Source organism: Falco punctatus, assembly GCF_963210335.1.
Source record: "Falco punctatus genome assembly, chromosome: 1".
Lineage (NCBI taxonomy): Eukaryota > Metazoa > Chordata > Aves > Falconiformes > Falconidae > Falco > Falco punctatus.
Window position 1 is genome coordinate 31,442,275 of NC_137580.1, and position 14,807 is coordinate 31,457,081.

Consider the following 14,807-nt stretch of genomic DNA (forward strand, 5'->3'; position numbering starts at 1 on the left):
ATTCATTCTGGAACACAGCATTTTCAGTTATGTGCTGTTGTAACCAGCATTTTACAAGACCCACACAATTCCTGCATCAAATAGCAATACAGGATGGCTGGATTTGGCTTTTCAGTATTTCTTTTTCATTCAAACTGGAGCAAAAAATAAGCAGTGAATCAAATGCGGTGAGAAAGCCTGTTAAGGAGGTTGGGGTACACAATCAGAACATCTAAAACATGCACAAGATTTGTTGGGGTGGAGGAGGCAAGGCAAGACAAATGCAACAGCATGACTCAATGGATAAGACATTTAGAAGAATCTTACAAAATACATTATGAAACATTAAATCCTAAAAAAAAATTAATTTCCTTACACTGCAACCCAACCACTCAGATGAATTCTGTAAAACAGTTCAAAAGCTAAGTGAATTCAAGCATAGATCATCTTCTCTAGTAGGTAAGTCATCTACTAAGAAGCCTCAAACCTTCTGAAAGTAATAAATCATGGCTAATAAGGTTATCAAAGATGGGGAGAAGGAGTTAACGCCACCTCCCCTCCCCTAACACATTAATTATAGCTTCCTAGGTAGTATTACTGATTGGCTGAAACCTAATCCTGCAACATTTTAAAGCTAAGTGACACAGAAAACAAAAAACTTAAGTGCACTTAAGAAGCACTGTGAACATAAATGCCAAATTAATATCCAACCTGAGCAGCAATTATTTATCATATAGCATATAAAAACTTAAATACATTAAAGGAACATGCCAAAAATACTTGGCTCAGAAAGCGTTTAAGTTTAGATATAAATGTAAACAGGTTAGAGGCTCCTTAAACAGGATGAAGTACTGTTGCTAGAACAGTTCTCGTATAAAGCCAGAACAACAAAATTTCTTCCCTTAAATCTGAAGTGTCCTCTTCACACTCAAAAGAAATCTGACACAGCAAGTCGAGTTAGTGGTGTGTCCCACCTGTCTCAACAGAGCTTTCTACCTCATGACAAAACAAATTTACTGTGTTACAGGAGCCCAGATTCCTACCTCAGATGCCAACACCTCAACAGATGTGAAATGAATCCCATCCTTAAAGCTTCTGATCAAGTAATTCCATGGGGGCCTTTTAACACCTCTGGGGCCCCTACAAACTCAATAGTAAACAACAAATTAAAATAATGAATAGGCGAAGCAGGAAAGTGTGCATAGTAATTGCTACCCAAGCATGCTTCTCCCACCACATGATCTGAAACACTAGCTCCCAAATGATGCCACATTCTCAAAATTCAGTATAATAACAATAGCCTTGGCATGAGCAACAGCCAGGCAGAAAAGCCAAGGAGAAGGAGGAAGCAGGCTCACTGCTGGAAATACCCACCAGTGTGGCAGCAACAGCTGCTGCTGGGGCCGGCTGCTCTCCTCCACTCTGAGCCCTCTACCCCACCAGTATCCATCCCACATGTTTCAACCCTTTCTGGAAGAAGCATTGCTTCATTTCAATTAGTAAACAGAGAATGCCTAACATGCCATCTGTAAATCAAATGGGTTTGCCTGTGTGCCAAACTAACTACAACTTGCACTTTGAAGTAATCTATGTTTAACAGAAGTTTAAGATAGGCCAAAGAGGAAGCAAGTTTCAAAATATTTCTAAGTAAGATGTCTGAGACCATCAGGGGAGGCTATTTGATAAAACAAGTGAACATGTCAGAGCCAAAGGCACATTATTCATGCAAATATAAGTCTACTTATAATCTTGGACAAGACGCACAGGAAAAGTACAGTATTTACCTCACCCTAGCATTTCAACTGCAATACTTTGAGCACTTCATTATTAGTGTTAGCACCAGTATGAACATCATAATTCACCCTCTACTATATGTCTCTAACTTACTTCACATACTAAGAAAATATCTAAGAATTATGCTCTCCACTAGATATCCAACAACCCCGGGGTTAAGAAAAAAAAACCTTCAGAAATGTCTTAAATGCTTTAATTCCACACAATACAGGATGCTCTATATTCAACTTCTGATCTTAAATTCACTACCTAGCCAAACAGAAGGAGCTCTTTGAAATATCCAAGCAGTTGTACAAATGGTAGCAACCATGGTGATCCCAGGACACATGCCATCGTTTTCCACAGCAGTTTACAGTTAATGTTTTCAGTTCTCACACGTGCAGAAATGCCAGAGAACTACATATTTAAGCCTGTCTTCTCCCAAAATTCTGAATGCAAAACTTGCCAAAGAAAACTTAATTACAGCTCTGAAATACATGCTCCTTCCTGCTTCTAGCAAGTGTCCTACTACACTCCCAATAAACAGACCAGAATTAAGCTTGACCTTTATGATCACTAAAAGTATAGCACAGACCCGGAAAAACTGAATTTTCACTCCTTCAAACACTAAATATACTTCTCTTAATTTTCATGTGCAAAATGTCCTCATTACTAGCAGAGTTTCCACTTCCACTTTCATTTTTATTACATACACCAAAAAAAATTTTGAAGAAGGCAAACTGAACCAGACACATTCATGAAACATTTCTGCAGTCAGTTGCCAGAGCAGAACCCCACGGCAAAAAGAGTTTCACTTAAAGTATTCACAATCGTACAAGCAACAGCAAAATAAACATTTTCATTCCAATAAGTCTCAGAAAGCTTTTGGAGAAAAAAATTTGAAAAAGACAAGAGGCCACAAAGTTTGAAAAGTTACAGTTATTTTCCCCTCAACACCCAGCAAATAAGAGTGGCCTGGTAGCAGCTACAAAATGAAATCCCATTTTACAAAGCAAATCGGATTGACTGATTTTCAGCAACAGGCTGATTGATCTTCAAAATTGTCACACTACTACCTAAAACACGACAGCTGCCTAAAACCTCCACTTTACCCCCAGTCAGATCTGAAGGTAAGATACTAGAGACTAGTTCTCTCATGACAGAGCAAGGCACTACGTCTAGCCTTTAAGCAGGTTAACACAGCATTCTGAAAACTCAGGGTCATCGTCGGTTGGTATGCTTAACTCTCTGCCTTAAAGTCTTCTCAAACATTTCACAGGCACAAGAAAACCAGTATCAGAACAACAAGTGACAAGAGTTAAAGAAGCACTTATTAAAAGTGCTAAAAATTCAAAAAAATCTATCCAAGTGAATAATCAACTACTACTTTCATATTTAAAGAATAAAAGCAATAAATTGGGTAACAAAACAATGGCTATCTTGTTCTTTGGCTTCTGTAAGAACGTTAATCTGCTGTTGACAGCATTTTGGGCATAGAAAACTAAAAGTGGTCAAAAAAAAATCAAAACCAAAAAAGTCATTGTAATTTTACAAACTTCTGGCAGGAAAGGAATTTCAGCCTTCAGATACTACTTAGAAGACTGCAAACCAGTGCAAATCAACAAAAGAAAAACAGTTCAATAAAATCAATTTATGAATTCAATCAGCGCCAGCAAAAATTTTGCCAGTCCTTAACTTGAAAAATCCCAGTTGATAACGCCTCCCAAAAACTTACTGTACAAATCCCAATGCAGCTTACTACAAAATTATGACATTCTCCTTTAAGCACTTTACTCTTATTCCTTCTGCTTTAGCAGTCACTTCAAACATTTGCACAGAACTAAAAATGAAATTCTAATGGAAAACAGCAAGTATTTTGTCAAATTATCTTGCCTCAAACAACACAACGATACCTTGCAGTTTTACAAAAAACTAGCAAAACATACGAATTAGCTGCACTGACTAAAGTTGTCCACCTCGTTCAGCCTTGCACAGCACCAGCTGGCAGCCCATAGCACAGTACAAAGGATGATGGCAAAGAACACTTTTTCCCCCCAAACCCAACCCATTTTTGGTTGGCAAAACAGTCCACGGCAATTAGTTTCCCAGTTCAATTCCCCCTATTCATGGCAGTGTGCTCTCCCCCTTCCCCCAGGAAAATGGAAAGCAGTGGAACACACCTTATTTTTAAACCTTCTGATTTTCCACCAATGCTCCCAGGTCTCATAGCATGAAAATAATTACCAGTCTTTCTAGAGTTGCCTCCTTTATAATACTCATGATTTCAAAGAGTCATCCCCAAAGAGACAATCCTCACTATCACTGTTTCAAAGAGACATCCTCACTATCATCACACCTCCTAAGACCTGAAACCCATCTGGCTTCCACAGTGCTCTTCCATCCCTCTGTCCCTCCACCTCTTTGGCCTTCCTTGCTTCCAGCCCAGGGTTCATTCGACCTTGACTTCACCATTTTCAGCACATTATTCCAGCAGAAAATGAACCCAACAACTAAACCGAAACAGCTCAGCATGAGGAAGAGGACAGGCTGAAGGCCTAAACCACAGCTGCCGAAGTATATGGGCTTTAGCTTCCAAAGAACTATGGCCACAGGGCAGATCTTTTAAATTCAAGTGCTAGCTTCTTTTCATACACACTTTACATACATACAAACATATATACAAAAGCATTGGCAAGCTTTATTCAAACCTCTCCTAGTTTTACAATCTCTTCAAGTGACAACAATTAGTATACTATTTACCTTTTTTCAGAATTTGTAGTATTTCTTCCTGATCGATAACCAGGCTGTTTCCAAGGAACAATCCACCATTACTCCCAAAAATCTCAAGTATAACAGCTAATCAGAGCTCCAATTATTTGGTTAAATCCAGTCCAAGTACACACTTAACAGTATGAAAGTGCTAAAACAAGTTCCTTCCTCCTTTCCCTCCCTGCCCTACTTCCTTGCACTTCAACACTACCCTCTCATCATCCTATCACAGAGTATCATGAAATACCAAAAAGATCTCTGCAGGCACCAGCAGTTTACATTGAATCCCCCCCTTCCCAACCCCCTCCCTTCATCATCTCACTAGACATCAAACTTCCACTCCCTTCTAAGCTAAATGGTATAAAGTTCAGTTTGTAATGATCTAGTACTGTGAAGATGCATCCTTTTTCTCCTCGTTAAGATAACATTTTACCTGTGATTGCTTATCACTCTTTTGTAAGGAAACAGCAATTTCTGTGGACCTGATCACAGCCAAGGTTGTGTACAGAGCTTCCATTTTGTTGAAATGAGGAAGTCTTACCACTTATCAACATCAAGAGAAATTAAAGCCTTGACTACTGTTCAGAGGGTACTATAAACAGACATGAGGCAACATAAAACAAGTTTCTGAATGCTTTTGTGACAAAAAAAGAAGCACATCACAGATGCATAGTTTCCTAGGAAGGATGTTTACTTAAGAAAGGAAACCAACCAGTTTTACTTGGATTCCTTTATAACAAAGTGTAAGAGTAGTCAATTGGATGCATTTAGAGCTCAGATAGGTGGGGGGTTTTTCCCTTCAATCATCTATAACTGAATCAAGCATGGGACTCCTCTTCATTATCCTGTCTTAATAAAATCACATTTCATCAGTTTTGCTTTATATAAGTAAATAGTTATGCTAGGCAAGTGATTGTAGTTTCGAGACATGAACTCTTAAAATGAATTAACTGGTAAAACCCAAATTAACTCCAAAAACAAAGGTTTCATTCCAAAGCATGAATTTCTCCCTAAGTGAAGTTACTATCATCTACGATAACTTCTCTCTTTAAGAAGCCATACTAAAGTCTTTGTTCTACTGATAATTTAAAAGTCTCCCTCTACAAATTTTATGGATTACTGAAGTATTTCTTTACCAATTTTGAATGCCATTTTTCAACCTCACGGGTGGTAACAATGTGTAAAACATTGCTTTTTGCAAGTAGCTAAATCCCCCTTTATCCACGTTTCTCAATCTCTATTTACTTGGCATGCATAGGCTTTTACAAAAATCGTTAATACTACCTTACTCCAACACTGTTACCTTCTCACGCACACCCTTGTGCAGCTGCACACTGAACTGAAGCAAGCCCGATTCTGCTGAGAAAAAAATTAATACAAACATCCAGCTCAATCAATTCCCCCAGACTAGCTCACCACCAGCCATGATAATATTAAGGGAGCAGCTGGAACACACAGAACAGTCAGGGAGGGACAGAAAGCCACAAGCACAAAGGAAGAGCACCTATTTCTGCAGAAACAGCCTACACCAGGGTCCATTTAAACCAGTTACAAAGCAACATCCTTCAAAGGCTGCAGAGCTACAGATCTCTCATCATTGCCTGCAACACACAGTAAGACCACTTACCAGGAGTGCATTTTAAGACCAAACCCAAAATATTAATTTACTTAAAATGCAGTCTTTGAATGAAATCCCAGTGAATACGTAATACAGGTTCATATGGTGAAGTCAATGGAAACCATTTCATTGTCTTGTATCTGTACTTACACTGACATATCACGGTGCTGTTCCCAGAGTAACTACAATGTCCTCTATGGCTCTGACAGCAGCGTCTCAGTAGATACATTCCGGGAACATAAACCAGGTAGAAGAGAAGAGACTGAGGCAGTCATATTCCAAAAAAGTACTGGCAAAGTTAGGTCTTTCAAAGAAAAATTAAAAATATACCCTGGGGAAGGCAAGGGCTGCCTTGATGCATTTCATTTGCAACTAAAAATTGCAAGAAGAAAAGGATATACATACATTTTTCCTTCCTGCCAAATTATAATGTAAGTATTGGAGCTATATGATATTATGTAGTGTAATATATTTAATTCTGTTTAATTAATGATGTTTAATTTGCTAATATTTAGCAAAACAGTAAATAATACTTAGCACTGAAAAAAGTAATTTCATTTTCATTTCAAAATAATTGGTAAGTCTTTAGGCAATGAAAATAACAAGCCAACAGCATTTGTCATATAGGCATACCATGTCACAGCAAGAAGTTACCTTGCAACCTTCCATATATAGCAATCTAGAACTAAAACTACAGTAGAAGGAGGTCTCCTACTCAGAATAATTAACTTTCATATTTCTTTCAAAACAATCACAGACCTCATGGTTTGGATGGGTTTCTTTATTCAGTAACAATATATTTCTTGCTCACTGTTCTTCAAATAAAAGCACTGGATAGCATTTCAAATTGAGGAAAAATTAATCAAGCTTGTCATTTCCAGACTATAAGTGGAGACAAACAATATAAGACTTACTATTTTTATTTGCTTTAGATCTAGAAATACAAACAAAAAATTCACCTCCTTACTGCCTCTAGTGAGGGTAGGAGGGAGGAATGCATTCCAAGTAATATCCTGTGACAAAAAAAAAAAATTCAGCAGATTGACAAAAGTTATGTTGATAACTTCCTAGCAAAACTCACTTAACATATTTCTACATGTAAACAGAGTAAATCTAAAAACAACCAAAAAAAAATCACTTAAGCCATTTGCTCATTTATCAAATGCTACATGTACAAAAGAAAAGCCAAGAAACAATCAAGAGTTACTGATGACCAATCTTAATGGCAGCCTGTGGGAGTTGTTTACTATTAAAAATAAAAAAATGTTTGTGTGAAATTTAGAAAGGAAATTAACATATTTAACTTGCAGAGAACGCTGAATCTGAACTAATTCAGTTCACACAGTCACCTGATGGTTCTGAGAAAAACTGTTCCTTTATCTGTGTAATATTGTAACGTGCTTATAACTACATACAACTAACCCCTTCCTTTATTCTAAAACACAAAGTGAGAAAAAGCACCATACCACACCTTCATGTATGGAAAGTTTCCCATTTTAAGAAGAAACTACACAGAGCTTAGAAATCCAAGATGACTTCATCGAATTTTTAGTCAACAGAAACATATTTCAATTAAACTCTACCACAAGTTTTCTTTGTTTTTAAACAGGTTCAGATGAACTACTGGTTATTGCTTACCTCAGTTTCAGAAGCTGAGCAAATGACAATTTCTTACAAATTAATTACAACCACAGAAACTAAGTGCACACAAAAAAATAATCAGGTATTAAAATTTTAATTGGAGACAGTACCAGAAGGCTGAACTGCTGACAGTTTTTAAATGTTTCATGATGCAGAATAAAAGGTAAGAGACAGAAAGCATTGCCTAGAGGAAAATGATCAAAGCGATCTTTGCATTCCCATAAATTCTGAGCCACTGCAAAAGTTAAAGCTTCACACAGTCCAAGTAGCCTCAACAACCACTTCCAATTTACACAAGTTTCTGTGGTGCTGCTTGTGGTTAGCAATACAAGCTGCAATAGCAGCAGGTTCCCTCCTGCCTCTGCATCCAGGAATCACAGGAGAAGCAATATTTGCCTGCAACAGTATAACACTGTCTGCATAGAGAGGAAATTTTCTCCTGATAAACTTAAAAGTCTGTGCTAGAGACCACAGAAATGAGATTTAAAACGTCACTGGTTCTTACCTGTTAATTCAAATTCTGTTGAGTCAAATGAGTCAACAGTTCTATTATGAGTGCTGTTAAATTCTTAACTGTTCTAACAAGCACATTATCTTCAATTGTCAAGACAGATTTTAGTTAAAACTCTGGAGTACTTTTCATTATATAGACTTAAGGATTCCTCGAACAGGTCTCTGAAAAATGCCATGCTTTTGGGATTGGAAGGGAAAGGAGAAAGGTCCAGAAGGAAAAAAAAAAAGAATGAAAAAAAAACCCACCACAAATCAAACAAACATGAAAGATACAGTAATAAACTCTCTTCAGTTAAGTTACAAGTGCTCACAGAAATCAAGTAAACAAATGCAGATGTTATAGTACCCAGATAATCATATTCTGGTTATACCGATTCTAAATTTTCACAATGCATTATCATTTTGTTCACCCCCTCCCCCTTTCAGAAATGCAAAGATAGTTTCCATAGTAACAGGAGAGACTTAGTAGTATCCAAAAGCAAAATAACACTAACTTATGTAATAACTTGAAACTCACCTTGGTTTGTAAAATGTGCGTGTGCTTATTTTAGGTCAACAATACATACTGGTTATTTATCCTTAACACATACCATATATGATCAAGAGAAACATCTCAAGTTCCTGTATTTTAAAAAGCCAGTTTCACAGATAGGATATAAAGGACTAATCCCAATGAAGTCTTCTCATACGTCAGGATTTCTGCAGTAAATTACAGCCAACTCTTATGTAAAATAATACTCTTTTGACTTCCAAGGAGTTTTTGACAATGTATTAAAAATTAACAAAAATAAAAGTAGTAATTTTCCTAGCTTTTCCACATCATCACAACTATTCTCAATATGCTCCTCTCCCCTGATGCCAACTGCAAAAAAAAGGGACATATAAGTTACAGCACGGAAGCTAAAAAATCAATTAAAAGGATATAAATTGCTTACTTCATACAAACTTGAGAAAAGGAAACTACATTTTTAGGTGGTTTTCATAGTGGTAGCATCATGGGAAATCTTATCAAGATCAACTGCCTCGTCAGTCAGTTCAGTCCTCTTTTGACAAATATATGGCAGCTCAACCTGCTTAAGGTAGATCAGTATCACTGAGGTTAGTTAGAAGAAAATGAATCATGCCCAAACTGCATAGGACCAGCTAGAGGTCCCCAGAAAAGCAGAGCAGCTTATAACTGAAAGAGCAACACAAAAACGTCTTGATGGAGGGATGATACCAAGTTAAAAAAAAACAAAAACAAAACCCAAAAAACAAAACAGAACAAAAAAAAAAAAAAGGGGGAGGGTCACTGAGGGGTTTTAAGGCAGGCTCTGCTACTGTAAGACAAGAAACACAAAATACTAACTAAACCTGGCTAATTCCCACAGTAAGTCCAGGGAAATCTTCAGAACAGGTGATGCTGACAGTCAAGGAAAAAAAGCTCACAGTACACCAGAAGCTGCAGAATGCACTAGCAGAAGCACTGAAGAGTTACGGTAATAACACTGGAAGGCTGTAAGGCAAAAATACTCAGCTATGGCTAAGTTACAAGGGCTTGAGATCTTATCTGAGTGGGATTCCAACGCTGCTCTGCTACATAAAGCCAAGATTTTCCTTGGTTGCTTGGTTTTTAATATTTGTTTCAAGAACCTCTACAAATCCAGCCATTTACAGCTTTTTTAGCTATATCTAGTAGTTGTGACAATTCACCAGCTGCCAACTGAGCTATCAAAACCCAGAAACCTTGTTTGCTGGATTTCTCCTATTCCTTATTACTAAAAATAAAGAATATGCTAAGAAATTAAAAACCTAATGAAACTGAGAACAGAGCAGAAACCAGCTGGATTTCAGGGGCAGATGACTGCATTGAGATGCTATCAGAAAGCAAATGATGGCTTGAAGTTGACATCCTTTAGTGGAAAAAGAACTTTCAATTTCTCCCAACAGAAACAGTAAGACTAGAACATAAAGTACTTAAAGACAAACAAAAAGTAATAATGGAATAACAAAAAAAAACAACCCACCCAACAAAAAATCTACCAGCCTTAAAAAGCAGTTTGCTAGGGAAGTGACAGAAGTCTCATAGCTCACAACCTTTTAAGATCAGCGCATTTGCTACATGACCAAAGTCACTGCACTCTGTATTAGTCCACACACATAACCACCAACTTCCAAATGGATTATTCAAGCCAAAAAAAGGTCACTGTGCCAGTTTTACAGTCACCTTACTGATGCAATTCTATGGACAGCTATGCTCAAACCATCAAATCACAGGAGGCAGACCACCCTTCTTCCCCACTGATGATCCCACCTGGACAGTCCCATCCTGCCTTTTCGTTGCATTGGCACTAGTGCTTAAAGCATATCAGGAAAGAGTCTGATTAAGAAATCTATCGATTTTTCTGTTGCCTGTGTTTCTCTTCACATTCCTGCAAGCTAGAGCAACTGACAGCGCTCATCACAACACTGGGGACAAGCAGGGCACAAAGCACAAAGGCAGCAGGAACTCCCTCCCTCCTTGTGGGCTGCAAGTATTGGAATGAGCATGCCCACACCTAGTAGCTCTCTGCTAACAATATTGCTTGCCTGGCCAGCTGGGGTCAACTCCAAACAAGAAAGCCACCCTTCAACAGCCACCCACATTAGAATGGCTTAAACCAATTGTCAAGTTGCAGCTAAAAAGACACGTTTTCTAGAAAGCCTCACTTCTCAAGTGCCAAAGTCTAATTAATATGAAGAGCTCAGAGTGTTAAGATGATAGGTAAGTTATTACCATATATATATATATATATAAAAGTTCCAGAATGGAAACTCGATTAAAAGCAAAACAAATCTTTGAATGGCTTTCAGGAAAATGTTACATTATGTTGTCCATTGTTTCTTCAGTAAATACAATGTACTGCTGTAGTTAAAAACGGTCTAGCTCAGTACTACAAGCCATTATTTGAGAGAAATTTATTAGCCAAATACAGGTCCTGGTTCTTTGTCTCACCTGAAAGGCAGACAAATTAATCCATGATCACAGACTAAATTTAGACTTTTAAACAAGAAAAGAATCCACAACTATACAAAATTAAAAAGCAACGTAATTAACAGTCAATGAATGAACTGAACATGAAAACCCCATGTTGTCTTCAGACTCAGAACAGAAGGTTCCTTAAAACTTTCTATCAAATTCAGTAGTGAACAGAGCCATAATGAGTAGAAAATCACCTCATGACGTTTCATCCAGTGGAAACACAGCTTTGTTGATCTGATTTCCATAATTGTGACTAAATACCTTCATCACAGTGTCAGATGTTACATATACAGCTGTCATTTTATAAATATCACCATTAAAAAGGCACACATACACAGGAAGACAACAGTAATGTTAATCTATATAAACAACTGAGTAAATCCCTGAATATCCAATGAAATACAGCAGGAGTAGAATCTTAGGCTCTTTCCTAGTCATAAAATTCATTATACATACCTTTTCTGTCAAGATAAACTTGTCTAGCTATCTAGTTTTTCTGTCTAGATAAACTTTGCCAGCTTCTCCTCTAACACAATAAAAGCCCCCAATAATAGGAACTTACTGAACAATCTACGTAATTTGACTGCTATAGGTAAAAACTTTCCAGTCTATATTTAACCTAAATCTCACCCACGACAATTACTTCCTCTTAACAAGAAAACAGAAAGTTTTTTTTTTTTTAATCAATATGCTTGTGTGAACTATTTATTGTATATACACTCCCCACAGCCTTTTCTACCCTGCAAAATAAAGCAATACTTTAAAAAATTTTTAGCATCAGTGATAGGCTGAGTTTCTCTATCCACATTGCTACTTTCCTCTGCATTTTTTGGATTGTTTAACACTGAACTAGGCACGAAAGTGCAACCAAGAAGAAAAAAAACAGATGCCTTCTGTAATTTAAACTGGATCAACATATCCAAGGATAGCACCCACTTTTGCCAGCTGTGTAACATTGCTTATTCAGATCGATTTGTTACTAGGGCTCCTGGGTTATTTCCTAAGCCCATACACCTCCAAGTATCTGATAGCCTCTTCCTAGCACAGCCTTATCAGCTTTTCATCTTCTGGACTGTATTTCTCAAACCTATTAAAATGACATAAATTAAGTTTTTTCTGTTCTTCTCCAGATGAGTGTTGGCAATCCCTCTTAAATCCATGGCACATCTGCAGGTTTTATATTATCTATCATTCTTTCCCTATAAGATAAGCAAAACAACCCGCTGAACACATCATCTGATTTTCTCCCAACCTTCAAGAGTTCTTCCAGCTTTACAAAGAGTAACTTAAAACTATCTGGGGGTTAGTTACCAGACAGGCAAAAACTTGCGTGATGAACTTAAACATTCTATTTATCGAGTGGATGAACACAGAACTATGTTAAAAACCTCCTAAAGATTAAAAGCCATCTTAGAATGAGTTTTAACCATAAATATTTTCCAGACCAAACTCATGTAGCACAATAAATCCAGTCTTAACATGTTAGATTTCTCAAATAAATGTATTTCTTTACCAGATTCACTGCAGGAGAAAAGCACGACAGCTGACAAGCATCTCTGTACTTTTATAGTCCATAAAATAGTCTTTTTTCCAGACACTGACACATCAAGATTGATTAAGCATGAAATGTAGACAGCATCAGCACTATAATAGCAAGAACTGTTAAATACCACCTACAACCAGATTAATTATGGTCTGGAAAAAAAAGCTATTCCAACACAGCATTTTCACAATACCCTTGGGAGGTTTGACTGCTGCTTCACAGATTGCGGATGTTCCAACTTCCTTAGTTTATACGGCAAGCCTACAGATTGGACAATTTGTATTTCAGAAATACTGTGTCCTCAAACAAGATCGGCTAGATCACATAGCCTTGCACCTCCATCTCAGAGTTCCTGCGGGAACACCGTTGAAGTTCCAGTAGTTACAATTAACGTTTTTAAAGCGTTATGTTGAGAAGAAACCTATGCATGTTTCATCCACTGAAGCTCAGTAATTTCAGCTCGGGATGTCAATACTCTTCCAAACAATATCAGAAGTTTTTCCTCTGATAAGAAACGCACACTAATTCAGAAGGAGTATGGTTTTTGATTTTCTTCCACCTTCCACACATCCCCTCCCATTAGCGAGCTATTTGAAAAGCACACTATGAGACGCAACAAACTTCTAAATGTTTTCGAGTTACTACCTGACGCTCAAACCCCATCTTCCTAAGTGAAAAGCCTGCAGACCATAAAGCTTCCAACTGCTCAAGACAGGTTCATAATGTGTATAAGCAATCCAGGGCCGTCGACGCCTGCTGAAATTCGATTATTTTAAATGTTTCACCGCAACTGCAGGCATTACCACCTGCCGCAAGCACGGCTGTACGAATGTATTCACTTGTTTCCATTAAGTGAAGCGGGGGAAAAGCTTTCGACACTTTTCTCGAGGGCTAAATCCCCTCCGAGGGCGCGGGATGGACACCTTTGTCTTGGCAGCACGGGGCTCCCGGCCGGCGCTGCAGCTAGCTGCGCGGCGGCACGGCAGGACCCGCAAGCGGGCTGGGGGGGGTGTCACCTCCCCGCCCCGGGGCCACCGCAGCCCGCCCCCCCCGCCGCGCCGGGAGGGCGCCCCGCATCCCGCCTGGCAGCCGCCCTGCGGGTGCGGGAGCCGCGGCAGAGGCGCACGGCGGGCCAGGGCCGGGGCGGCGCCCCAGGCACCCACCCGCACGGGCGGGCGGCACCGCGGGAGCCGACGCGGAAGCGGCGGCCCCGGGTCGCAACAGCATCGCTATCCAGCGGGATCCCGCGCGTAGCCTGCGGCGGGCGCCTTCCCGGGCGGGGCAGAGGGGCCGGCCGGCCGCCGCCGGGGCAGTACCGCAGTGCCGCCGCCGCAGCCGGGCCCCCTGCAGACCGGCCCGCGCCCTCTGCAGAGCCGCATCGTGCCTGGGCCCGCGGCGGAGGGAGGCGGCCCCGGAGCGCCGCGCACCGCGCCGGGCGGGGCAGGGCCCCGCCAGCAGCCGGTGTGTGTGTCCCCCGCCGACGGGATGCTCCCCCCGCCCCGCCGGCGGCACGCGTGGGAGCCGTTACCTGTCACGACAGCCGCCGTCTCCGCCGCAGTGGCGGCGGCGCCTCCTCGCCCGCCCCGCCGGCCACCGCCGCCGTCCGCAGCCTCCGGGTCGCGTCCCCCGCCGGCGGCAGCGGGCGGGAGCAGCCCGGGCAGGAGCAGCCCCAGCAGAAGCAGGCAGGTTGGCACCGGGGTCGCCGCCGGCCGCCCGCCGGGCGCTCGGAAGCCGCTCATGGGTATCGCCGTCGCAGCGAGGCGAAGGAAGGGCAGGGAAGGAAGGAAGGGGCTGGAGCTCCGCCGCTGCCCGCTCCGGCGGCACGAACCCGCCTCAGCGCCGGTCCCACGCCGCCTCCCGCCGCTTCCGGCGGCCGCCGCCGAGCCGCCCGGGCGACACGTCACCGCGTGGTGACGTCACCCGGGAGGGGGCGGGGGCCGTGGCGGGGGCCGGGGCCGGGCCCGGGCCGG

At 40.7% G+C, this 14,807-nt stretch overlaps 1 protein-coding gene across 2 annotated transcripts in view; it reads right to left on the reverse strand.

Annotated features, from left to right (window-relative positions):
- STIM2 (stromal interaction molecule 2) overlaps positions 1-14,711 on the reverse strand; it is a 73,792-nt gene extending 59,081 nt beyond the window's left edge. For both annotated transcript variants that reach the window (XM_080386196.1, XM_080386198.1), the window contains exon 1: positions 14,366-14,711. In XM_080386196.1, coding sequence (XP_080242322.1) covers positions 14,366-14,576 — 211 coding nt within the window. In that variant the 5' untranslated portion in view covers positions 14,577-14,711. The remainder of the gene's footprint in view (positions 1-14,365) is intronic.
- Between the last annotated feature and the right edge of the window lie 96 nt (positions 14,712-14,807).